Source organism: Melanotaenia boesemani, chromosome 9 (assembly GCF_017639745.1).
Source record: "Melanotaenia boesemani isolate fMelBoe1 chromosome 9, fMelBoe1.pri, whole genome shotgun sequence".
Taxonomy (NCBI): Eukaryota; Metazoa; Chordata; class Actinopteri; order Atheriniformes; family Melanotaeniidae; genus Melanotaenia; species Melanotaenia boesemani.
The window spans coordinates 30,692,793-30,718,365 of NC_055690.1; the positions used below are offsets into that span (position 1 = coordinate 30,692,793).

At 41.2% G+C, this 25,573-nt stretch overlaps 1 protein-coding gene across 1 annotated transcript in view; it reads right to left on the reverse strand.

Moving 5' to 3' along the window:
- Positions 1-7,416: 7,416 nt before the first annotated feature.
- Positions 7,417-25,573, reverse strand: part of zgc:153039 (uncharacterized protein LOC767698 homolog) — a 76,879-nt gene continuing 58,722 nt past the window's right edge. The window contains exons 10-13 of the mRNA XM_041994998.1: positions 20,028-20,220; positions 13,201-13,375; positions 11,571-11,717; positions 7,417-9,333 (exon numbers count right to left, since the gene is read on the reverse strand). Of these exons, the coding sequence (XP_041850932.1) occupies positions 8,381-9,333; positions 11,571-11,717; positions 13,201-13,375; positions 20,028-20,220 (1,468 nt within the window). The 3' untranslated portion in view covers positions 7,417-8,380. The remainder of the gene's footprint in view (positions 9,334-11,570; positions 11,718-13,200; positions 13,376-20,027; positions 20,221-25,573) is intronic.

Below are 25,573 nucleotides of genomic sequence, written 5' to 3' on the forward strand. Positions count from 1 at the left end.
GTGGATAAAAGCGGTGGTGTTTGCAGCTCTTCCCTGTCTGCCAGAGATGACTTACTGAACAGAATGATGGAATGTGGCAGGAAAGATTTCCCGTATCTGTCCTCATGACAGTAGAGCGTCTCAGTCTGGTAGAGAAGGAGCTTTGCTGTCTGACCAGTGTGTGGTGGTTGGTGTTATCCATGATGGAAACCAGTTTGTTCAACAACCACACCATCGTTTCAAATAGTTTGTCCAGTTTGTACCCAGTGACGGAGCCAGTCTTCTTTATAAGTTTGTTCAGTCTGATGGTGTTGCTGGCTCCGATGCTGCTTCCCCAGCACACAGCAGCAAAGAAAAGCACACTGGAGGGGACAGATCTCTAGCATTTTGCTGTTCTTCAAAGAGTTGACTTCAGTATCCTGCTGTTAGTTTACAAAGCACTGAATGGTTTAGGACCGAATTACATTCAGAATCTTCTGGTTTGTTATTAACCAACCAGATCCCTCTGGTCATCAGGGTCAATTTTACTTTCTGAGTAAACTACTAAACCCAGAGTCAGAACTAAACGTGGAGAGGCAGCGTTCAGCTTTTATGCTCCTCACATGTGGACTAACTCCCAGAAAACTGCAGGTCTACTGAAACTTTAAATCAAGATTAAAAACCCTTCTGTTCTATTTCTGTTATCTATTATCAAAACAACTGTTAAATTCCCTACAATGTAACTTAATAACAAGTGCAGTAAAACACACTTTAAAATAAATTATTGCATTTTAAAACACTTTAAATTGTCCTTTGCATGAATAAACTTGCTTTGCAGGTATTGAAGGATCTGAGCTGTCTCAAGAAGTAAAGTCTGCTAATGCCCTTCTTCTACAAAGCATCTGTGATGGATAGCCAGTCACAAGGAAGTGTTTCCACGTACCCATCTGCGTAGCAGGGGTGCACATCAGGTCTGGATGAGATGTGCGTTGGGCCTCCATGGACTTACGCGGTGCCTATGGTGGTGACGTAGTAAATAGCTACACTACACGAGTATGAATCCAGCTTTCATAACTGTCCACCACGTCAGATAGGATGTTGCCCAGACGGACATCAGTGGCCTGCCTGTCAGATCCTGAATACAATCTGACCCAGATTATTGACTGCAGCTTCTCACCCAGCAGCAGTGGTTGGATGGTTTTTAAAAGCATTAGAGAAATCAAAGAAAATGGCTCTGAAAGTGCTGCCATCACCATCCAGATGCAAATGATCTTGTGAAGTTGAGGGACTGCTTGGCCTGCTCACCTGAGGTTTCTCTGGCAAATAGTGGATTTAGTTCTAATTCACAGATTTTCTGACTGAATTTATGCCAAAGTATGTCAAAATTTTAATTGTTGGGGATTTCAATATGCACATTTGCTGTCCTTGGAAGCCTCTGGTAAAGGACTTTTTAGACTTGGCGGACTCTTTTAACCTTTTTCAATCTGTCAAAACACCTACGCATGAACGTGGTTTTATCATATGGTTTATCTGTTTTCACTGTGTAAATCGTTGATGTTGTATTCTCTGACCATATGCCAATGCTTTTTTAATTTTAGTCTTGCTAACTTTGTAAAACCATGCATCTCTGCTTGGCACTACCGAACCCTGAACTCTTCTACCGCTGCTCGGTTTTGTATGGTTTTTAATGATAAATGTCCTCTGCATTCTTTGACATCCTCGGATACTGAGGAATTAACCCTGCAGTTCACTTCATCTTGTCTTCGTATTGTTCTGGATACGGTGGCTCCATTAAAAAGTAGGAAACAAAAACTCAAAACTGAAACATGGTTACATGATAACACTCGCGCTTTTAGACATGAGTGTAGGAGAGCTGAGCAGAAGAGGAAGAAAGACAGATTGCAGGTGTTTTTGCAGATGCTTAGATAAAGCTTGTCTTGCTATAAGGGAGCAGTGAAAGCTTGCAGGGCAATGTATTTTCCTAATATTATCACAGTGAACTCCCATAATTCCTGTATTCTGTTTAACACACTCAACTCTGTCTGGTAAATTTCTTCTTTTCCTTTTGAACAAAGTTGTTAACAATAGTGCCCTCATTTGACCTCCTTCCCTTGACTTATCTATTGTGAATCCTCATTCTGATATCCTTTGATCACTTTGAGGCCATTGACCTCACGAGAACCTGACTCATAGTGTGAATCCCTCTGGCTCTCAATATGATGTTATTCCTCTGACTTTTTAAAGAGGTCTTTCCAACCTTAGGTTCTTTTATTCTCCACATCATTAATAGCAGCTTGTCTTCTAGTGTGGTACCTAAAAACTTTAAACAAGCAGTTGTTCATCCCCTGTTAAAGAAATCTGGTCTTTATTCTTCAGTGTTGGCCAACTTCAGGATTGTTTCTAAAGTCCCCTTCTCTGTAAAGATTGTTTATAGTCAGGTGATGGTTTTTCTTGAAGAACACTATATCCTGGAGATAATCCAGTCTAGGTTTACCACTGACTCCACCTTGTTAAGAGTATTTAATGATATATTCTTGGCAACGGATTCTGGTGATAGTGTTCTGCTTGTACTCTTAGACCTGACTACTACTTTTGACATTGTGGACCATCAGGTCCTCATATTGAGGTTAGAACAATGGGTGGGCATCACAGAATCCGCCCTCCAGTGGCTTAGGTCATACCTCCCGGAGCAGAGTTTCTCTGTAAGATTTGGGGAGTTTAGCTCCTCCAGTGTCAACCTTCCCTGGGGGGTGCTACAAGGCTCTGTTCTGGGGCCCCTCCTTTCTTCTTTGTACCTTTTGCAACTGGGTCCAATTTTCAGGAAGCACAACATCTGTTTTCATTTGTATGCTGACGATTGTCAGGTTTATTTTCCTCTCATGCGTACAGGTGCTTGCTCTGTTCAGCCCCTCTTCGATTGTTTCTCAGAGATTAGGAACTGGATTGCTTTGAATGTTTTGAATTTTAGTGAAAAGAAGACTGAAGTAATTTCCTTTAGACCCAGAAGTACTTGCAGGACACCCAGTGTTGATCTTTCTTTGCTTGCTCCCTATGAAAAGCCTGTAATCACCAATTTAGGTGTGAAAATAGATGCTGATCTGAAATTGGATAAATATGTAAATGAAGTGATTGAATCCTGCTTTTTCCATCTCAGGCTTCTGTTTAAAATAAAACCTGTTGTATCCAGGTGTTGTATCACCTGGAAACTCTAATTAATGCTTTCATCACATCCCATTTGGATTACTACAGCTCACTTGCCTCCAGTGTTGGCATCGCTGGTGTATGAATGTGTGGATGAATGTTCGGTGATGGTCTGAGAGGCTGTAGGCGCAGACTGGCAGCCACGTTTCCGTCAGCTTGCCCCAGGGCAGCTGTGGCTACACACGTAGCTTACCATCACCAGGTATGAGTGAGGAGTGGATGAATAATGGATTCACAATGTAAAGGATGGTATGGTATGGTATCTGTGATGGAGTTTGTCATCGCGTTGATGTCCTACCCATGTGGTTGACAAAGAATACCCCCACCTCTCTTTCTGCTGCTAAAAAAATCAATAGAGTTCTCTCACAAGTGGAGGATGATCTGAGTTTCCCATGCATCAGTCAAAGAAAAGGTAAAACAGAAAAATGACCCTAATTTGCAAAAAATAAATAAATAAAAATAAAAAATCTTAGAGCTGAATAGTTTAGTAGGCTTTACAGTGTTTTTTCTTACATTGAATCAAGTTTATCTGGACTTTGCCGGTTCTTTTATTGTCCATTTTCCTGAAAGATTTCAGATCTGTTAGATAAAGATGACAAATGCAGTGAGGTCAAATTTTTAAATTCTAAAATGTAATAGTTCCAACCAACTTCGTATGTCAAGCATTGTAGCGTATCTTGCAAATTGCTCTATAAATAATATTATTTATTATATGTATTATTATTTGTTTTGTTTTTTGTGTTTTACTTGTAGTTCATATGACACTAAATATTTTATGATTGGTGTCAGGATTATGATGGGGGTCCTTGGCAAATTTTCTCCCCTGTAAGGGGTCCTGGTCTCAAAAAGTTTGAGAACCCCTGGTTTATACAATATTGTCTATGACTAGTACATACGTACTTTGTTATCATATATGTCATGAGACAACAGATGCAAATTAGCTGCTATGCTAACTCTCTGCACATTTAAATTTTGCTTATTTATTTAGTTTTACTAATCACCGCAATTTAAAATGCTAAGAAAACCAACAGATTACATCAAATCTTCTCATTGATTCAATCCTCCATCCAGACCTGCCCAATCCTTTTTGTGGAAAGCAGGAGGCCACCTGTGTTGACATACACACGCTCATGAACAACTTCCGTTGCATCAAACATTTAAAATTTGAACTTTATTGATTTTATTAATCAAAACAATAATTTTGCATGAAGTGTTTATTTTTGTCTCAAATTCAAGCAAGAAACAAGTTTTGCTTTTTAAGTGTTCAGCTTGCTGTAAAAAAAAAAAAAAAAAAAAAAGCTGCAAGGCAAAAAGAACAAGAAATGATGACAGGAGGGTGGAGGGTGAGTGCAGCCGAGGAGAAGAGCCGCTACCCCATGGGGGATTTCTGAAATATACGTGTGTGTGTGTGTGTGTGCGTGTGTGAAGAAGAGAAAATTAAGATGGAAACCATGGGTGTGTTTTTGCCTCAGAGTGTAAAACTCTGCTCTGTCATGTCAGGAGCCTGATCAGAGGAACCTTGTCACAACATTGCCACTTCCACGGCTCGTCAGGTCCAAAACCAGCAGGGATGCTGTCGGTGCACACACACACACACACACACACACACACACACACACACACACACACACACGTCATCGCTGAGAATTTCTGCTGCACTTTAAATTTCATCTCCATCCCTAATTTTATATCCACTTAATTGTATGTGGCATGCAGATCGCCAGAGTCATCAGATGAAGGGAGAGAGATGAAGGTAGGAATGTCAAATAGGATTTGGTCTCAGTGACACCCAGATTTTATTAGACGTTTCGACCAAACACACCTCTGGCTTTTCCTGTGAATCATGTTTTTCATTTAAATGTGCAGAAAGTTGGAGTTTGCATTCAGATTTACATTTAAAGATGTTAAAATTCTCAAAATCCACTACTAACAGCAGCAAAATCATTTATACTCTGTAGTGATAACTGTTTCAGATGCAAATGTCAACTAAAGATTTGCTTTTTGTCAATAAATCTCAGTAGTTTAATGTTGATGTTTTCTTCCATCAAAACTCAGCTGTTTGAGCTGAAACTAAAAAAAATATTTAAAACTTAGTATTTTTCACTTCTTAACAAACCAAATGAACTTTATTTAAATCTTTAAGTTATCAGCTTTATCAAAACCACTGATATGTGGTTTTGATAAAGAATTCTAAAGTGTATCTTTCACTCCATGAATACAGAAATAATTTCTCTTTTATAAATTCTTATTTAAAAGTAAAATCATAGATTGTCAGAAAACGGATCAAACATTTGTTAGATAACTTGTTTTTCTCAGTTCTCATTGTTCTTTGCTGAGATTTAACTGAGAACTTTTATTTCTTTCATCAGGTTCTGACTGAGGAATGTCTGCAGAAGTAGTCTCTGAAGATAAATTTGCTTTTGCTAAAGGGAAACTGAAGCATCCCTGTAGATATCAGAGACCAGGAACATAAAGTCTGGAATATTTTCCTTGACAATCCCACAGGCATTTTTTTTTTAACTTAAATCAGAACAGCTTTGCAGACTTTTGTTGGATCTGATGTTCATTGTGTTTTTAATTTGTTGTTCCACCATTAAACTTGTTTATTGAGCTTTGTGACATGGTGCATTACCCTGCTGGAAATAGCAGTGACACTGTGGTCATAAAGGGATGGACATGGTCAGCAACAATACTCAGGTAGGCTGTGCTGGTTTAACCAGGCCACGTTGGTACTAAGGAGCCAAGAAAATATCTCCCACACCATTACACCAGCAGCAGCCTGAAGCATTGATTCAAGGCAGGATGGATTCATGTTTTCATGATGTTTCCACTAGATTCTGAACCTAGCATCTGAATGTGGAGCTGAAATGGCGATTCATCACACCAGCAACGTTTCTCCATTTCCTATTGTCCAGTTCTGGTGAGTCTGTGTGAATTGTAGTCAGTTTCCTGTTTCTTAGCTGACAGGACCTCTGGTCAGAGTTGATTCTACAGACTTCTGCAGCTCTAGGCAAAATTTCAAAGGGGGCCCCTCCAACCAGCGTTTTACTACATCGTATCTTTAACAGCTTTAACAGCGAGGATGTACAGACATATGTTTGCACTCCAACAGCAAAGCATATCTTTCATATCAAAGCTCTGCGCACCGGCAGGTGGAGAACAAAGCCCTGAAGAAACAGAAGATGTTTCAGGAGGACAATGGGTTGCCAGTCCATCTTTTTTTTATTTATTTAACTTGTCCTGTTCAGCATGGTGGCAGCAGAATGATGGTCTGGCTGCTGTGTTGTGCCAAACAAATATGCTTTGCCAGGAGGAGCTTTATGGTTACTCTTGATAATCAGATCTTTTATTTAAATAATTTATTTTGAATTACAGAATTTAAATAATATTGTTAAAACAATATTACAGAGGGGACAGAAAAAAGGAGAGAAGCTTGAACAGAAATGAAAAGGAGAGTAGAGAAAAGAAAGAGGAGACAGAACCGATAGAAGGCAACATCCCTTCAATTCAAGTTGTTGGTCCAGCTAAAAGGAGCATGAATGCTTTCATGAATAACTGCAAGTTCAACATCAGCAGGCTGAAGACTTTCTGAGGACAGACCCAGATAAGGTGTGTGTATTTGTGTCCTTGTATATTTAGGCTTTTTATTTAAGAGCACTGTCAAAGGCCCGAGTTGTGTAAATGAATGGAATACATGTAGCTGAGGGTGTTCGGATAAATCCAGCCCCAAAGTTTACCAGGCGTTAAAGTTTTAAGCCACTTCTGTTCAAATTGAGTTAAATTTGGGTAACCTAGTGTTTAATGTATAATAATTTTCATAGGTTGTTTTAACTGGTTTTCTACAGATTCTTTTCAAAGAAGAATCTCCACCAACACTCCAGAAAACCTGAACCCATCGGTGCACACACACATCAAATTCTCTCCAGGTTGGGGTCTATCACTCACTGATAAATGTCAGCCACCCTCCTCCTGAAGAAATATCAGCAGTTATTTGGTCTTATTTCTCCAATCTGTTGTTCACCTTGGCGCTGAGATGGAATCCATTTCTGCCTGCTTGTCGGTTAGGGACACTGCAGGACGAGCTAATCTGGTTGGCAGGCTCCATTTTGTATCGCCATGTCTGAGCTGCTGAGCCATCTCAGGCCTGATTCCCCATGTTTACCTCAAACAAACAGAAAGAGCCCTCGGCTCTATTTGGAGATGCACAAAATCCAGAATCCCAGAGCTGTCGTTCAGGAAAAGAAAAAAAGAAAAAAGTAAAAAATGACAAAAAGATGTTTATTTTTTCTATTATTTCAGTTTACATTTTATACATATTGAAATTTTCAACAGGAACTTTGAATGTTTTATTCTTTAAGTGTTTCCAGATGTGAAGGACCGTTGTACCAGTAGTGTGATGAGTTTAGTGTCCAAAGATCTGCAGAAACCCAATAAAGACATTTCATTCTGAACAAAGAAGTCAAGTTCAACCACAACAAAAACACCAGCTGCTATCCGAGTCTGAGCCTCACAGACGTCTTCACATCCACGTGAGGAGGAAAATTACTAATCGTACACCTTCAGATTATTGATAAACAGGAAACAGAGTGCACAATCAATTAATAGAAACATGATTTGTCGGCCGCACTTCAGCTGGTATAAAAATCCCCCAAAAGCAGCTTTGTTGAGCAGAATTTACAGGAATTAATTTAAATGCTGCAGGTCGTTAATGACTAAAAGCTGCAGAAGCAAACAGGTATTTAAATTTGTTCAGACGATTTAACACAAGGCCTGTGGAGAAGCGAGGTCGCCGCAAAGTGAAAACAGAGTGACAAAGTGACAGAGTTACTACCTAACTGACTTACAAACAAATCAATATGTAATCGAGGACGATCACTGTCGTCTCTGTGGTTGTAAACATATAAAAGCTGCATGACATGCAGTATGTCAGAGGAAGGAAATAAGTGCACTTGGATAAACAGAGTTAAAGGAATGTCACCATGAGATCCAACATGAAATTTTGGGATAAAACCTTCAAGTTCATTCAGGAGCAGCACCTCTGCTATTATTGATCAATAAGGCTGCTGATCAACAAGGCACTGTGTGATTCGAGGAATCAACCAGCAGTGTTATCAGGAAAATTTGCTGGAAGTTAGGAGCATAGATAAAAAAAAGAAAAAGTTAAGTGAGGAGACGTTTGACTCTTGGTGGTGGCGTGAGGTCACACTGAACATGTCTGAGGTCAGAGGTCTGTGGTGATGACGGGCGTGACACCGTGGATTAGGAGCGTCGGGCCCAAGTCACGAGTCAGCAGCTCCAGCTGGTGTAAATAGGAAGTGTAGCGGCGTGTGTCGGCTGGGGGCCGCGGCAGGTACAGGAAACGTACAGCCGGAGGAGGCCGGGCCTGATCCAGGATCACCCTGTTGACAGCTGACAGGTAGTCATCAGACAGACGAGTGGCATTGCTCGGAAAGCTGTTGACATAGTCGTCTTCACTCTCCTGATCATCGGCCCTCGCCGTCTTCTCGTCGGTGGTGGCATCTGGAGACGGCTGCTTCTTGCTCCAGTTGCCTTGACGCTGCCAGTGTAGCGCCGCTACTTGGTCCCAGGGCACGGAGCAGACGTGAGCTTTGATCCTCAGATCTTTCAGCAGCTGGCCCAGCTTCTGCTCGGAGGCCCTGACGCTCCGCCCATCTTCCACACACAGGAAGAGACGCAGCGTCGCTTTCCTCCAGGCTCTCACCATGTTGAGGATGCACGCCAGTTGCAGCAGGAACAGAGAACAGGTGTCCACGTAGTTGCAGCTGTCTGGGCGCAGGAGGTTCACCGGCCAGACGTCAACAAACACAACCCCCTTCCCTGAAGACGAGGGTGGTGGCGAGAGGACCTGTGCTCGGTCAAAGCTGTTGAAGTATCGAGCTAGCACCACGTTTTTTAGCATCTTCATGGCGTCAGAAATGACCGCCACGTACTCCTGAGGCCCTAAAACCTTCCCATCCCCAAATTCACCACCATCTGGTCTGTCACTGGACCCTCGTAGGGAGGAAAAGTGGAAGAGAGGAGGCTGCTCCAGCTCCTGAGAGAAGCTCAGGGGGTCTGAGGACTGGATGGAAGACTGGAAGGGATTTATCAGCCTGTCCTCTGGAAGACAGTCGTCATAGAAACCAAGAACCAAGGTGTTGGGACGCATTCCACCTAAAAGAGGAGAAGAAAAACAGATGATAGAAAGACAGAAATGAGATGACAAATTTTTCATCATCATCATCATCACTGATTTTTTCAGATATTAATCAAACTGATCCTGGTTGTTACATATGAGAAAAAATCAGCTAAAATTTAGTTTCTGTAAAATCTAAATTTGAAATACAAGTTAAGAAAATGTTAAAAAGAAAAAATAAAGAAACAAATTAAAAAGGCTTCTTTAAAAACCATCAAGAAATGCAAAAAATCATTTCTAATGACCAGTCTAGGAAATGTTTATATATAAATTTGCATGTCAGAAAGATGAAAGGATTGTAAAAGCCATCAGTAAAAGGAAATGACCCCTGGACATTGAGCTGGTGGTTAAAGTGGAAGGTGATAAAATGTGGAAAATGAGAAACTCCAGCAGAACATGAAGCACATGACGTGACTGAAAAATTAAATGCAAAAAGCTGAGACTTAAAATTAAAGTAGATATGTTAGTCTTAGTGTTAAATTAGCAGAAAAACCTGTTTTAAGCAGGATGATTTAAAAGTTAAACACTTAAAAAACAAGTTTCAGGACTATCTGCAGCTGCTGCAAACTCTGTTTTGGTGTTAAAAATTTACTTTTGAAAATTTGCTTCTCTGAATAGCCTCACTTATTATAAAGAAAAACCCTGAAAAGTGAAACATGTTTCAGTTTCTGTCTTCATGTTTACCATAATCCAGCATTGTTTCAAAAGCAGCAAGGAATCGTGGGAGAGAATTAACCCCTTTCTTTCATAAATGATGCTCCAGTGTTTCCTGAAGGAGATAATAAAGGAGGTACCTGAGCTCCTTTTGTTGAGTTTTATCATGGCTGCTGCTTGGAAACATTCAGGTCAGTGAAGAAGGTTCCTGGAGAAAATAGACTTTGGACCTGACCCAAATTTTGTTCTTCTGAACTAAGTTAACAGTCCCACAATGAACTAGTTCATGTTAATTTCTCACTGTTTTTAGGAGTTCTTTAGATTTGTCCTTGTTATATGTACATAGTATTATAGAGTACTGGACCACGGACACACAACTATCAAGATACTTAAATTCATATGTGATTTAACGCATTAAATATACAGTGGTCCCTCGCCATCTTCTGTGGTCTCGCTGTGTCGAAGATCTTTTTGTATGCAGCACTGCATATTTAAGTATATCTAAATCCTATTTCAACCATTTTATGTGCAAATTTTACTGTAGGAATCAGCCCACTGGGCTTTGTTTTTTGATTGGGTCGGTAAACATCAATGCATACAAGAACATTCTCGCCCAGAAAAAAAGGAGCACCAGCAACTTCCAATAACCGTGTTCTTCTGAAAAACGTTGCAGACGAGGGTGGGGATGCAGCGCCCGCAGAGAAGCTGTAATATATTTTATGGGGAGAATAATTATTAAGAGATTCACGTTGTTAAATATATGCAAGTTTTTGAGAGTGTATAAAGTGTGTGAGAATGTTGAAAATGTTCATTATAGTTTGGGAAAGGTCTATAAACATTCCAAGGACGGATAATTAGGCCTTAACATGCATTTGAATTGTGAAAAATTAATAAGGTCGTCATTTTGCGGATTTTATTTATAGCATGTTTTCAGAACGTAACCCCTGCAATAAATGAGGGACCACTGTAATGGGAAAGGGAAACTTTTGACTGATATGTAGTTTAACGGAGAGCAACTGTGTACTATCCTCATTTTTGTGGGTGTAAATGAAACTGTCCTCAGAAGTTACATTTCTAACATAATATTTAGCACAAAAATTCTGCATCTGCCACATTGAATCAAACATCAATGGTCTTAATTCAGTTTACATATAAATAAATTAAAGGATCATTTTACTGTAATCAGATGTAGACATCTTTGTTTGGTTGAACATGCTCCTGTGGGGTTCATCAGAAGTCAGTTTGCAGGTTAAAGTAAGCTCATTCTCAGTGGAGTTAGCATCGTGATGCTAGCTTAGCTGAGCTTTGCTAATTAAGTACTTTCACATAACTTTTTTTTTAACACTGAAGGAGAGGAAGTGGATTTTGTCAGGGATTTACTGGTAAAACCCTTGACTTAGAAAAAAATGTTTTAAACATGGGTATTTGCATAAGCTGTGTTAATGCTGGAAGATGAAAATGACTAAATCACATCAGAAAGTACAAACATGTTATTTGCAGGTGAAATAAAAATAAAAACAGGCTTTTAAATGGACTGTGTGCTGTTGGCAGTGGTACTGACCCAGTCCTGAGATGAAAAGGAGATGCTGGACACCATGACGAACAGAGTCTGCCAGCGTCAGGTTGACAAAGGCTTTGATGTTTAGATGGTCCACCAGGGACAACCAGGAGTCATACTGGGACTGCAGGGGGTCAGATGGTAACGTGTCTGAGAGCCAGGAGGAGACAAAAGGGTCAGAAATAAAGATCAACAGTAGTAACTTCTTGTCGAAAAACAACTGAAACACAGAGGAAGTAAAACAAACAAACAAAAAAAAACAGAGTAAACAGACTTGGAGGTGAGGAGCCATCCTCAGAAACATCAGGATACTCCAAACCAACAATTCTCCAGCTTTATGAAAGTCTTTCAGAGTTTTACTTTGCACACTGACCTATGAATCCATCATGCATAAAAAACGGTTCTAACTCGAGATGAACCAGTGTTGTGTTGATACATGACAGACTACTTAGTGAAGAACCAGTTATAAACTGGACCATTAGACTCTTTGTTACCAGCAGCTTGTCAGAGAGACACATCCTTTGCTCCCTTTAGTTTCAACTCCAAACAGCAAAGATAAGACCATTTCACATAAAATAGGATATTAGCAGCAACAAGGTGATTCCCAAAGAGCTGTTAGCGGGAAACTTAGCGAATGTCAGCATGACATGCAGTCTGTCCTAAAAACGTGAGCAAACCTGAAAAAATGGGGACAAAAGAAGAAGTTTCAGTACTAAAAAAAACTAACTACAGCAGATAAACAAGATGTGAAAGTGATGTCCTGAAGAAATGGGAACAAATCCAGCAAAGATCTGAACCAGGACCTGAGAGATGCATCTGGACCTTCAGTTGATCCATCTACTGTTGGACAAAGCCTCATCAGAAATGGTCTCAACAGAAGGGTGGCTGTCAAGAAGCCATTCTTTAGGAAGGGAAACAGGGGAAAAAAAGGCTGAGGTATGTCACATGACACAAAAACTGGACTTAAAATCTGTGACAACAGGTCTGATGGATCCTCCCTAGAACCCGGATCTCAACAATATTGAAGCAGTGTGGTATCATCTGGGCAGACAATGGAACAAAAGGCCAAAACATTTAAAGGAGAGTTTTGAAAAGTCCTTTAAGAAGCCTGGAGACATATTCCTGAAGTCTACTTAAAAAAATAAAGAGAGGTCTTTTCTGAAAAGGTTTAGACATTGTTGAAAACTTTCAGTCTTCAGGAAGTGGACAATTGTTCCTGTAACGCATGTGTTTACATTTATGTTTTAATAATTTGCTGCAGCCATTTCAACTTTCCTGTCAATAAATACAAAGAGGTTTGGTTCAAGACTTCTCACACTCAGCTGTTAAGAACCTCGGCTCTTAACAAGACTGTTCAAATGGACATAGAAGCTTAGAGAATAAATGAAGAAGATAAAATAAATTAGGAGGATAATGTGGAAGTAGCTGAGAATCCTCAACAAGAAAATCCACTTCTGTGTTCCTGTGGGAAAGAAAGGCTCCTTTATGTGAGCTCCAAGTAATGGAGAAAAGGGCTCTTCAGTGGATAATGAACATATCTTTTGTTCCCACTGTGGAACTATGAAGAGAATTCAGATTCAGGGGACTCCATTTAGGGTCCGTCCCAGTTTCCCATCAGTCTCGATGTCCTTACCAAGGTCTCCTAGATGAACGTGTCCCAGCACATAGAGGCCGCTCTTCTTGATGTCGTTGATAAAGGTGATGAGGCCCACACTGCTGCGAGGGTTGGAAACCATTAGAAGGACTTGAGGCCTCCAGAACTTGACGTGGTCCTTCCTCACGTCTAGCATCAGCAGGTATTTACGCACCTACGGGCAGGAAGAAAGACGTCTGATGTTAAACCACAAAGTTACTGCGTAAGAAGTGTGCACATTCAGTGAAAGTTACAGAAAGAGTAAAAAAGTGTTATTGATCATCAGAGCAGACAGAGCTGAAAACACTCAACTGTAATAAATGCTGTAATGAGTGTAATGCCTGTATGATTTAAACAATAAAGAAACATAACAAACATGTTCATCATTTGTTAGTGACATTTGCTGAATAGAGTTGGCGGAGTAATTCATCTAAATTAATTTCACACATCAATATTTAGAAAAATATTATGAGAATTAAGAAGGACTGAAAGAAAAAGTTTTTTTTTCTACCAAATAGCTAAAAAGAAAAAAAAACTTTTCTCCAGACACAAATTGGGTGATTTCATGGCCTGATCTTTGTTGCTCAGAAGTACTTTAATAATTGATGTCTGAAGTTGGTTCAGAGAAGAAGTTTCACACATTTATTTAAGATTTATCTGTAATCAAGTCTGAAGATTTTCCTGGTCATCACTGCATCTGACTGGCTGATTAAAACTGAAGGATGTTGAAAAATTACTCTGACTGCACCTTCTCTTTAGTTTTCCAATCCTGACCCCTTTCCCATCTACCTACTGTACCATAACGGCTACTGGAACACACTTTAAAAAAAAAAACAAAACACACTCATACAATTAGAAATTTTACACACATTTTACAATTTCATTATGGAGACGTTATGACTAATCCATTTTAAATGGCCTGAATAGTCGACTTCAAAAATCCCTTAAATGTCCATCCTCATCCTAAAAACACCTTCAGTTTAATCGTACTGACTAGCCTATTTACTAACAATATATCACATTCCCCACAATCTTTTTTTGTGTGTCTTCTGTATTCATGTTGTTGTTTGGTAACCATTAGGACTTAAAACTGCCAGGATTGTGTGTGTATGTAAATATGAATAAAGATATATGAGCATGGTAATGTGTGTGTGTGTGCGTGTTTGTGTGTGTACATTCAGGTTGTCACGATGACAAATGTGCGTGTGTTACAGCTTATGAATGTACATAAAAATACCAGCGTGTATTAATATGTATAACACACTACAACACACCATCATCAGGATTCTCAGCGTGTTGTCGAGGTAGCAGCAAAGAGACGTAACCAAGCTGAACCGAACACCACATCTATATCTACTGTCTGCAGGGAGAGATTAACACTCACTTTGTAGCTCTGATGGCTTTAATAAAATGAAAAATACTTTATTTATTCCAGAGGGAAATTACAATGTTTTAGTAGGTATTTTTTTTTAATTAAATAAAAATAATTAATTTAAAATAGTCATTGTCTTGCAGTGTACTTAACAAAGCTTAACACTAAACTCACTAATGTTTGTTCACTGTGTTTTGTAGAGGATGTAAAGAATCATCCATTATCTTCAGCAGCTTGTGCAGCATTCTGCTCTGGACAATCAGCACCAGCTGCTCCAGAGTTATCCCCAGCACAGAACCAGAATCATTGTTATCCCCTGCAGAGAACCAGAACCAGAGTTCTCTCCAGTAAAGAACCAGAACCAGATTTCTCTAGAGCAAAGAACAAGAACTACAGTTATCCCCAGCAAAGAACCGGAACCATAAGTATCCCCAGCACAGAACAAGAACCAGTTATCTCCAGCAAGAACCAGAACCACAGTTATCCCCAGTACAGATCCTGAACCAGAGTTCTCTCCAGCAAAGAACCAGAACCAGAGTCATCCCTAGCACAGAACCAGAATCATAGTTATCGCCAGCACAGAACCAGAGTTCTCTCCAGTAAAGAACCAGAGTTCTCTCCGGCAAAGAACAAGAACCACAGTTATCCCCAGCACAGAACCAGAACCAGAGTTATCCCCAGGACAGAACCAGATCCACAGTTTTCTCTAGCACAGAACCAGAACCAGAGTTCCCTCCGGCAAAGAACCCGAACCAGAGTTATCCAGAGCACAGAACCAGATCCACAGTTATTCCCTGCACAGAACCAGAAATAAAGTTCTCTTCAGCACAGAACCAAAACCAGAGTCATCACTAGCACAGAACCAGAATCATAGTTATCGCCAGCACAGAACCAGAGTTCTCTCCAGTAAAGAACCAGAGTTCTCTCCGGCAAAGAACAAGAACCACAGTTATCCCCAGCACAGAACCAGAACCAGAGTTATCTCTAGCAAGAACCAGAACCACAATTATCCCCAGCACAGAACCAGAACCAGAGTTATCCCCAGGACAGAACCAGATCCACAGTTTTCTCTAGCACAGAACCAGAACCAGAGTTCCCTCCGGCAAAGAACCCGAACCAGAGTTATCCAGAGCACAGAACCAGATCCACAGTTATTCCCTGCACAGAACCAGAACCAAAGTTCTCTTCAGCACAGAACCAAAACCAGAGTCATCCCTAGCACAGAACCAGAATCACAGCTATTCCCAGCACAGAACCAGAGTTCTCTCCAGTAAAGAACCAGAGTTCTCTCCGGCAAAGAACAAGAACCACAGTTATCCCCTGCACAGAACCAGAACCAGAGTTATCTCTAGCAAGAACCAGAACCACAATTATCCCCAGCACAGAACCAGAACCAGAGTTATCCCCAGGACAGAACCAGATCCACAGTTTTCTCTAGCACAGAACCAGAACCAGAGTTCCCTCCGGCAAAGAACCCGAACCAGAGTTATCCAGAGCACAGAACCAGATCCACAGTTATTCCCTGCACAGAACCAGAACCAAAGTTCTCTTCAGCACAGAACCAAAACCAGAGTCATCCCTAGCACAGAACCAGAATCACAGCTATTCCCAGCACAGAACCAGAACCAGAGTTATCCCCAGCAAGAACCAGAACCACAATTATCCCCAGCACAGAACCAGAACCAGAGTTCCCTCCGGCAAAGAACCCGAACCAGAGTTATCCAGAGCACAGAACCAGATCCACAGTTATTCCCTGCACAGAGCCAGAACCAAAGTTCTCTCCAGCACAGAACCAAAACCAGAGTCATCCCTAGCACAGAACCAGAATCACAGTTTTCTCTAGCACAGAACCAGAACCAGAGTTCCCTCTGGCAAAGAACCTGAACCAGAGTTATCCAGAGCACAGAACCAGATCCACAGTTATTCCCTGCACAGAACCAGAGGTATCCCCAAGCACAGAACCAGAGTTATCTCCAGCAAGAACCAGAACCACAGTTATCCCATGCACAAAACCAGAACCAGTGTTCTTCCCAGCACAGAACCAGAACCACAGTTATCCCCACTACAGAACCTGAACCAGAGTTATCCCCAGCACAGAACCAGAACCACAGTTATCCCCACTAAAGAACCTAACCATCACCACACATTATACTGATCCGGAATGGCAGATGAAAAGCAGTGCTATTTTTTAAAAAATGTATTAATATTATTAATTATGGGGATGGGGAACTGCACAAAGCAGGGCCTCTTGGCCCTAAAAAGGGTGGTCAGAGTAGCTGAGCGGACCACCAGAACAACTCTCCTCAACCTGCAAGACATTTATGTGGAACGTTGCAGGTCAAGGGCTAAGAGGATCCTCAGTCAGCCCAGCCACCCCGCACACTCTCTCTTCTCTCCACTGCCATCAGGCCGGCGCTTCCGCTGCCTGAGGACTAAGACTGAGAGGCTGAAGAAGAGTTTCTTCCCCCTGGCTGTCCGCTTGCTCAACTCTGAGCACTGAACAAAACAAAAAGCCACTTCTCACTCCCATTTGTACACGTAAATATGTTTGTAAATATGCATAAGTATGCTGCTATTCTTTTTATCTTATTTAAAACTCTTAAGATTTACCTTTTTTATTCTATTCTATTTTTATTCTATTTTTATTCTATTTTATAAATATTTAGCTTATTCTTTTTTATTCTTAAAGGATGCAGGTACAGAAAACACATTTCACTGTACAATTGTACTATGTATAACTGTGCATGTGACAAATAAACCTCCTTGACTTGACTTGAATTATTATTTAATATTATTTAATTATAAATTAATTCTTTATTCTGTTTTCTACAGAAGATGGGTGATCAGAAACTTTTATTTTATTATTCATTTATCATTTTGCTGTTTCACCAACATTTAATTTAACAACTGTAATTTTGAGTTTAAACAAATATTTGTATTTAACTTCAATAAATTACAAGTTTAAAAAAGCATTAAAATTTATTTTATGTATCCAAAGAAATACTGAACCATGACACTAAAGTATCAAACCGAACCGTGAATTTTGTGTGTTGTTGCACCCCTAATGTAGCAGAAATTCAGTGGACAAAAGATGAGTTGAAAAAGGGTTAAAGGTTGTAGGCGAGATTGGTTCAGATGGTTGGGATCTTTTAGGTACTGGAACAAAGCAGGATGTTTTCCATAGCACAGGGATTTTTTTGATTCAGGCTGGTGTTGAAAAGGTGCTGAAGAATACAATATAGTTGTTCTGAGCAGGTTTTCAGATCCCTGGGGTTGACACCTTCTGGACCGGCCACTTTGTTCCGGTTCAGTCTCTCCAGTTGTTTTTTCACGCAGGAGATAGACAGGCTAGAGGTGGAAGCAGAAGAGGTATGTTCAGTATGATCTGAAGATGAGGGAGATGAGGATGTGTTCAAGTCCATGACTGAGCTGCAGGGTGACAGAGACTGGAGGTGTGACAGGAAAGCTGTGGGCTTACAGAGGGTGTGTGGTCTGGTGGGCTGGAGGTAGGGGTGGTGTTCTGTGAAGTACTGTTTCTTATTGGAACTCATGTTACTGGTGTAACTGAAGAGGCAGGAACAGCAGTGATGTGATGTGGAAAAGGAAACTTGAGAGGTTAGGAGGGGGTGGTAGAGCCTTAGGTACTTACAGCCAAATAAAGAGCTTCAGAATGACTATAATACTTAAAAATGATTTTTCACATGAAAACACTTTCAGGGTGTGTTTTATTGGCTCCTGGTAATGATACTGTATTGTTAGAGAGAGAAAAGAAAAAAACACTTTCTTTGTGTTGGAGCTCCCATTTAGGATTTAGCCTGAAAAGACCCGAAAAATCATTCTGATAATGACCGATTTAACAATCCGAGTTCAGCTCGATCTCCTGAAGCTGCTGTGTGTCTCCATGGCGATCCATCAAAAATAAAGATGGAGCCAACATTATTACAGTCATAATCACCATAACTGTTGTAAAAGATGAAAAACAAGGTCCCAGAGGCAAGATCCAACTGCCTCCACTCATCTCATCATACGTCTCTCTTTATCTCTCCATTCCTCCATCTTCTCATCCATCAGGCTATCATCATTTCAATGCTGCTTCTGTCTCATCCATCACTCATCCCCTCTCCCTGCTGATATCCTGCATCCCGTTCTCTCCCACGATACGAATCAGTATTGCTCTGCTCTGTCTTTTTCTTTTCTTTTCTCTCCTGAACTCTGCTGCTGATCATCTTCCACCTCCAGTTGTGTTTCTTTGTTGTGATGAGCTGTTGTGTCTCTCATCTCGGAGTGTCTCCCACCTGGCACTCTGCCTGCAGCACAGCTCGAGCTTACATATGTTGTACAGCGCTCATGCACATATGTGCTCTGTTTTATCCAGGTCCAACACTTTTATCCAAACAAGCTTTAGGTTTATAAGTAGAGATTTTTAGGGAAGTCATGAAGTTCATTTGCAAAATAATTATGAAACATTTTAGAGCTTCAGTCAAAGTTGATGAAAGTATTAGATGTTTCCCTGCTCCAACACACCCAATTCAAATTCAGTGGATCCAACAGCTTGTTATTGTGGGTGGCTGTAGCTCAGGAGGAAGAGGAGTCGTCTTAACTTAAGTCCACACAATGTAAATACTCAGAATCTTCTGCCAGTCTTCATCAAAAATAAGTGAAATCAACAAAACTCAGAAAGTGACCGAGAGTCTGACAGTCAATCTGGCTGATTTGGCCTGGGTACTCATTTGAAACCCAGTCCCCCCTGATGATGTCAGGGAGGGATGCCAGAGATGGTGGTTTCTGTCTGAGGATGAGAAAGGCTGCATGGGGTGGAGGAGGTGGAGGGGAAACACACTGAGAAAAAAGGGAAGAATGAGGAGGAAAAGCACAATAAGTTAAGTGGTTATAATAATGTTCTGCCTCCTGACAGGCTACAGGAAAACCCAGCCAGCCTAACCCTCCCTGCCCCTAACCCCTGCCAGCCTGCAGCCTTGGCAGCAGCTCCTGGACTGTGAGCCCTCCTGGCAGCAGTGGCCCCTCTCCTTGAGAGCAACAGGCACACCAGATAGAGGACACAGAAAGCTGGATGATACAAAGCTCTCTGTGTGTGGATCTGTGCCATACATGCTGAGGAATATGAGTGTGTGTGTGTGTGTGTTTGCATCTGGTAAACCTGATATAAACTTGATAGATAGCTGCTGTGAGGATGGCATGGTAAATGCTTATGGAAGAGGGAAAAAAAGTGGAAAATGTGTGTCTTTGCCTGATAAATGCAAAGTGACTGGCTGAGGAGGTGTGTGTGTGTGTGTGTGTGAGTGATTCTCTATAAACCTGATAGAACGATTGCTTGGCAGAGGTACAGGCTCTTGTAAAGCAGAAGGGATGAGATTTTAGTTGCTATAGTAATGACAGGGCAGTACTGAGTGTGTGTGTGTGTGTGTGTGTGTGTGTGTGTGTGTGTGTGTCAGACCTGGTGGAAAATGAGAGCCTGGCTGATGTATCCCCAGCTGGAGGTGGGGCTGAGGTAGTGAATCAGCAGGAGCAGAAGCAGCATAAAGGCGATGCTGGCTGAGGCGTAGATGGCGTTGATCAGGAACATCATGATGGCGCAACCGATGATACCCAACACACACGTGTGCCACGTGAAGTACCGAAAGGTGGGCCTGGGAGGGAGGGGAGAGGTAGAGGCGTGAATGTTACAGGAGAAGCTGGAGGAAACTATAAACACAGGGTAAAAAAAAAAAGTCAGGATGGCAGGCTTGATTGTTCATGAATGTGTGTATCATGGGTGTGTGTGTAGGTTTTATTATATCAGAGGTGAAGCCCAGAGTATTGTAGACCATTTCAATATAAATTCCCCAGAGGATATTTGTCTCTAAATGAGTTTGTATGTTTTTCATCTGCAGAATGAGTTGTTATTAGTTGATAACTTTAATTTGTTTAGATTTTCTCTCAGCATATTTTTTCTTTTGACTTCTAAACAGGAACAGGGAAAAAGTTTGACGAGCATCTGACGCTGAACTTTTAAATCATACAGCTTTTTAATCAGCGAAGCTCCAATGTGTTCAGTCTATAACAGAATGTGTTTGTTTACAGGTTCTCATCATCATCATCATCATCATCATCAATTTATTTCTAATGTGCTTTAATACTGGCCAAAGATGATTAAAATGAAAGCATAAAAACAATTAAATATCAGTACAAGGAATAAAAGTTATGAAACAGGTTAAATCAATTACAAATAATGAAAAACAAAACAAAAAGAAAAATAAGATCAAGTTTCAGGCTGGGTAAAAGACCAATGGTTAATATGGGTTTTATTATGGATAGAGTGCATGGCCCTGAGGGCGTCTCAGGACCACGTCTTTCCTGAGCTCCTGGACAACCAGGAGCAGCTGACCTGGTGACTTGAAGGACTGACTCGGAGTATAGTAGTGGTGAATTATAGATAAATGAGGTGGGGAAAGTCCACTTAAAACAAACACAAGGATGGACTGTAAAGTGCACGGGCAGCCAGTTTAGAGAAGCCAGAACAAAGCTTATTTGCTCTTTTTTCAGGGTTTCTGTTAAACGTCATGCAGCGGTGTTCTGAACCTGCAGACATACCAAGGACTAACTAACTCCAAGATAGAGAGAATTACAGTAATCCAGCCATGCTGATATAAAGGCCTGAATTATTGTTTCCAACGGTTTCCTGATAGGTTATCAAGCAGATCAAACAACAGAATCACTCTTAGATGAATTAAAAAGGCTTAATGGCTCATATTGATGCAATAAAACATTTGTGGCTACAAGCTACAGTCAGGGAGAGCAGGGTGTATGGCCGCATCTCTGCTTTTTGCTGATGATGTAGTTCTTTTGGCTTCCTCAGACCAAGATCTTCTACATGAACTGGGGTGGTTCTCAGCTGATTTTGAAGCAGCTGAGATGAAAGTCAACCATAGTTCTCTAATAGAAAAGACTAGAGAGCTCCCTCCAGTTTGGGAATGAGTCATTGCCTAAAGCAGAGGAGTTTAAGTATCTAGTGATCTTGATGGTAGAATGGAGCCAGAGATGGACAGACGGGTGGGGGGTTTGTCAGCAACAATGAGGGTGCTGCACCACTCTTTTGTGGTGAATAAAGAGCTGGGCTGAAAGGCGAAGCTTTTTATTTACTGCTCTATCTACATCCCAACCCTCATGTATGGTTACAATATCTGGGCAGTGACCAAAAAAGATTAGATCATGAAAACAAGCATCTGAAATGAGCTTCCTGAGGTGGCCAGGCTCAGCCTGAGAGATCACACATCCAGAGGGAACATGATGGATGGATGGATGGATGGATGGATGCATGGATGGATGGATGGATGGATGGGATGTTGGACAGATGACAATTAAAAAATCCACCCCCACAATCTACCCACACACATACACACACATCTCTAATGTGTAATTTCACAGCAGCATCAAAACAAATGTGGACTTAATGCTGAGACAAGACCAGTTAAAACAGAATGAAGATAACAAGCTGCTCACTACTGCAGACTTCTCAGTGTGTGTGCGTGTGTGTGTGTGTGTGTGTGAATATACAATTTAGTGCAACAGCTTAATTTCCTTTACTCAGAGCGTAGATGTGCATATCAGTTTATACGTGGAGAAACACCTTTGATGGAGCACATATTTAGGAAGAAACAGACATTTAAATCATCTATGCATCAAATCAGTTTTACTAACCAACAGCAGCGGTGTCTTAATATTTCACCAACCAAGGTATGAAGAACACACAACACATTCAACCTTGAAACAGACGTACTACAGCAGCAGAAGACCACACCGGGTGCCTCCTGTCAGCAAAGAACAGGAAACTGAGGCTACAATTCACACACACTCACCCACACTGGACAAGAGAAGATGGAGAAACGTTGCTGGTCTGATGAGTCTCCATTTCAGCTCCACATTCAGATGCTAGGCTCAGAATTTGGTAGAAACGTGAAAACATGGATACATTGAGGCTGCTGGTGGTGTAATTGTATGGGGGGTATTTTCTTGGCCCACTTTGGGCCCCTCAGTACCAACGTGGCCTGGTTTAACCACCACAGCCTACCTGAGTATTGTTGCTGACCATGTCCATACCTTTATGACCACAGTGTAGCATCTTCTGATGCTACTTCCAGCAGGATAATGCACCATGTCACAAAGCTCAGATCATCTCCACCTGCTTCCTTGCACGACAATGAGTTCCCTGGACTCCAACAGCCTCCACAGTCACCTGATCTTAATCCAACAGAGCAGCTCTGGGATGTGGTGAAACGGGAGATTCTCATCATGGATGCAGCCGACGAATCTGCAGCAGCTGTGTGATGCTGTCATGTCAATATGGAAGAAAACCTCTGAGAGATGTTTCCAACACCTTGTTGAATCTATGAACACTAATAATTAAGCCGGTAGCAAGGTGGACCTGATAAATGGGACAGTTGGTGTGTTTTTTGTCTACAACATGGAGATATGTTACATGAACAGTCATGTCACCAGTTTCTAAAGGACCACAAAGATCACAGAGACTGCAATAATGAATTAAATGTAAAAACACGTTTTTTCTACACAAAACACTGACAACACCATTGAGACAATCAAGTAAAAACCTTCCTGTAAGAGGAAAATTAAACACACTGACTCTCAGCTGAACAATACAGGCTTCAAACTTCACTAAGCACAAGGTTTGCCCACAGTTCTTTAATCGGATCCTTCTCTCCATCCCATCAAAGAGAGGGAGGGTGTAATTACGATAAAAGCTTGCCCACCCAGTTCACCCTCCCCACCATCCTCTTTGTCTCTGTAGCCCCTCTATCATCAGCAGCACGGTCACCTCACCCATTCTCCAGACTTCCTGCTACTCCAGCGACTGATGTCACTTTGCTGACACAGCAAACGCTCCTCCAGGAAAAAAAATAAAGTCCTCAGAGACACTTAGAAAAAGAATCAGAGCGCAATGAAGATGGAGAGAGGAGGTTAAGACTGCAGCCAAAAAACACGTCATGCTGAGGGGAAGTGGGAACCTTTATCCTCACACACAGAGATACGGCCAATGGGTGAGAGGTTAGTGAGTCTACGAGACATTACGTCAGGACTCAGACTTCAAGAAACCTGAAATCACCTGATTATGGATCAACCTGTTCTGAATCCGAATCAATTAGTTGTGAATCTGCTTTGTCTGTTGTTTTATCTGCTTGGCCTTGTATAAGCTGGACTGAAGAAGCAGATTGTTTCAGATATCAGAGAACTGAACTGACTGGTATTTCTCCAATTCAAAGCTTATATCTTGGATGACATAGAAGGATGTGTGACATCACATAACTCAACTTTTTAAAGTGCTTAACTCACCTTTAAGCTGTAAAAAAATCTCACATCTTCTTGCCAAACATTAGCTTCTTTGGTTTGTTTGACTAAGCATGTGAGCCTGCAAGAGTTGCAAGACTAAAACCCAAAAATATAAAATGATGCAAACACCTAAATTTCTCCACAGTGAAGCCCCATATTATCACACATCAGGACCATCATGCAAGTTAAACCTGTCCAGTCATGCAGATTAATGGGGGTAGTTAGGGCTCATCAGTTCCTGTACAGTCCCACCTTGCAGGTAGGATCGCATCCTCAAATGGTCTACGTGGAACATACGGATGGTTCTCATCTCACCTTTCTGAGACTATAAACACTGCTCTCCAGAGTCAGAACAACAGACTTAGAAACAAGGTTAAAACTAGAACATTTTTAACAAATATTTTACATACACCATCAGAGCTGAAGTGAAGGGTCAGCATAGGACACACCATAAAGACCTGATCTGAATTTCTGGTCAGAACTGATACACATCACTTCATCTGTAGCCATTATTAGGTCACAACCCTCCAGTAACAGATAATAAGTCTTTTACAACCCGTTTCTCTCATCCATCCAGATGTGGTTGATGATCCATCTGGATTTTTATACCCACCATCTCATTTACAAACACATTCCATCCAAATCACCCAGACTCATATTTGGATAAGGACAATTGCAGCAGAGGACAAACCTTTAGGTTTTTAAGCTAATTATGGTGGAGCTCAATCAGAGACAATCAGGCTGAGCTGAATATTGCTGTAATTTACATAGTAAATAATAATTTAAAAAAAAAGTAAAAAACGTGTGTTTGTGTTGAGCTGCCGGTTTAACTTCAACTGAAGGTCACTGCAGCTCCCGAGTTTCAAGCTTCCCACAAACATTATTTGGCATCGATGCCGAGCACTCAGTTGTATCTTGAATGCTGGCCAGTGACCCTGTGATATTGTGAGTGCGCTTTATATACTGTGTGTTAATGTGTGTGTAAATCTACCCCTGAGGAATGCTCTATGCTGCTGCTACCACCACTGATAAAGCTGCAGCCAGCACCAGCCTCTTCCCAAAACACACACATGTAAAGATAAAAATGCAAACACATTCAGAGGATGGAAAAACACATATAAATAAAAAGGTGACTACGAAGTCAAAACACTCAAGTCTTTAGAGCTGTGTAGATGCATCTACTGTTTGTGCAGACACACACACTTAACAAGCAGGCATCTTTTCCGCTACATCATAATTTCAGCTCCTTCCCTCCCATACACAACAGGAAATTCAAAGAAAAGGGAAATATTTCTGCTAAATTAGTTATGCTAATTACAGAGCAGCTCTCAGGGGGAGAGAAGGCGCTAAATGGCTTTTAATTCTTTTTTCGCCTGGAAAGAGATGTGTGAGAGCGCCAGACAGAGAGCACAGAGAAAGAAGCACAGACAACAAACAGAAAAAAATAATTAAACCAATAAACACATAAACAACTGGCGTTAAAATCTGCCTGGTGACAAAGCAACAATCAACAAACTGAATGAACAGCTCAGGGAGGAGGCCCTGAACCAGGCAGCCAGCCAGACAAAAAGCCGCCTTATCAGCTCCGGGAGCCCAGGGTCCCTCAGCCAACAGGGAGGGGACAGTAAGAAAAAGTTTGCAACCGACTTTAAGTCAGCC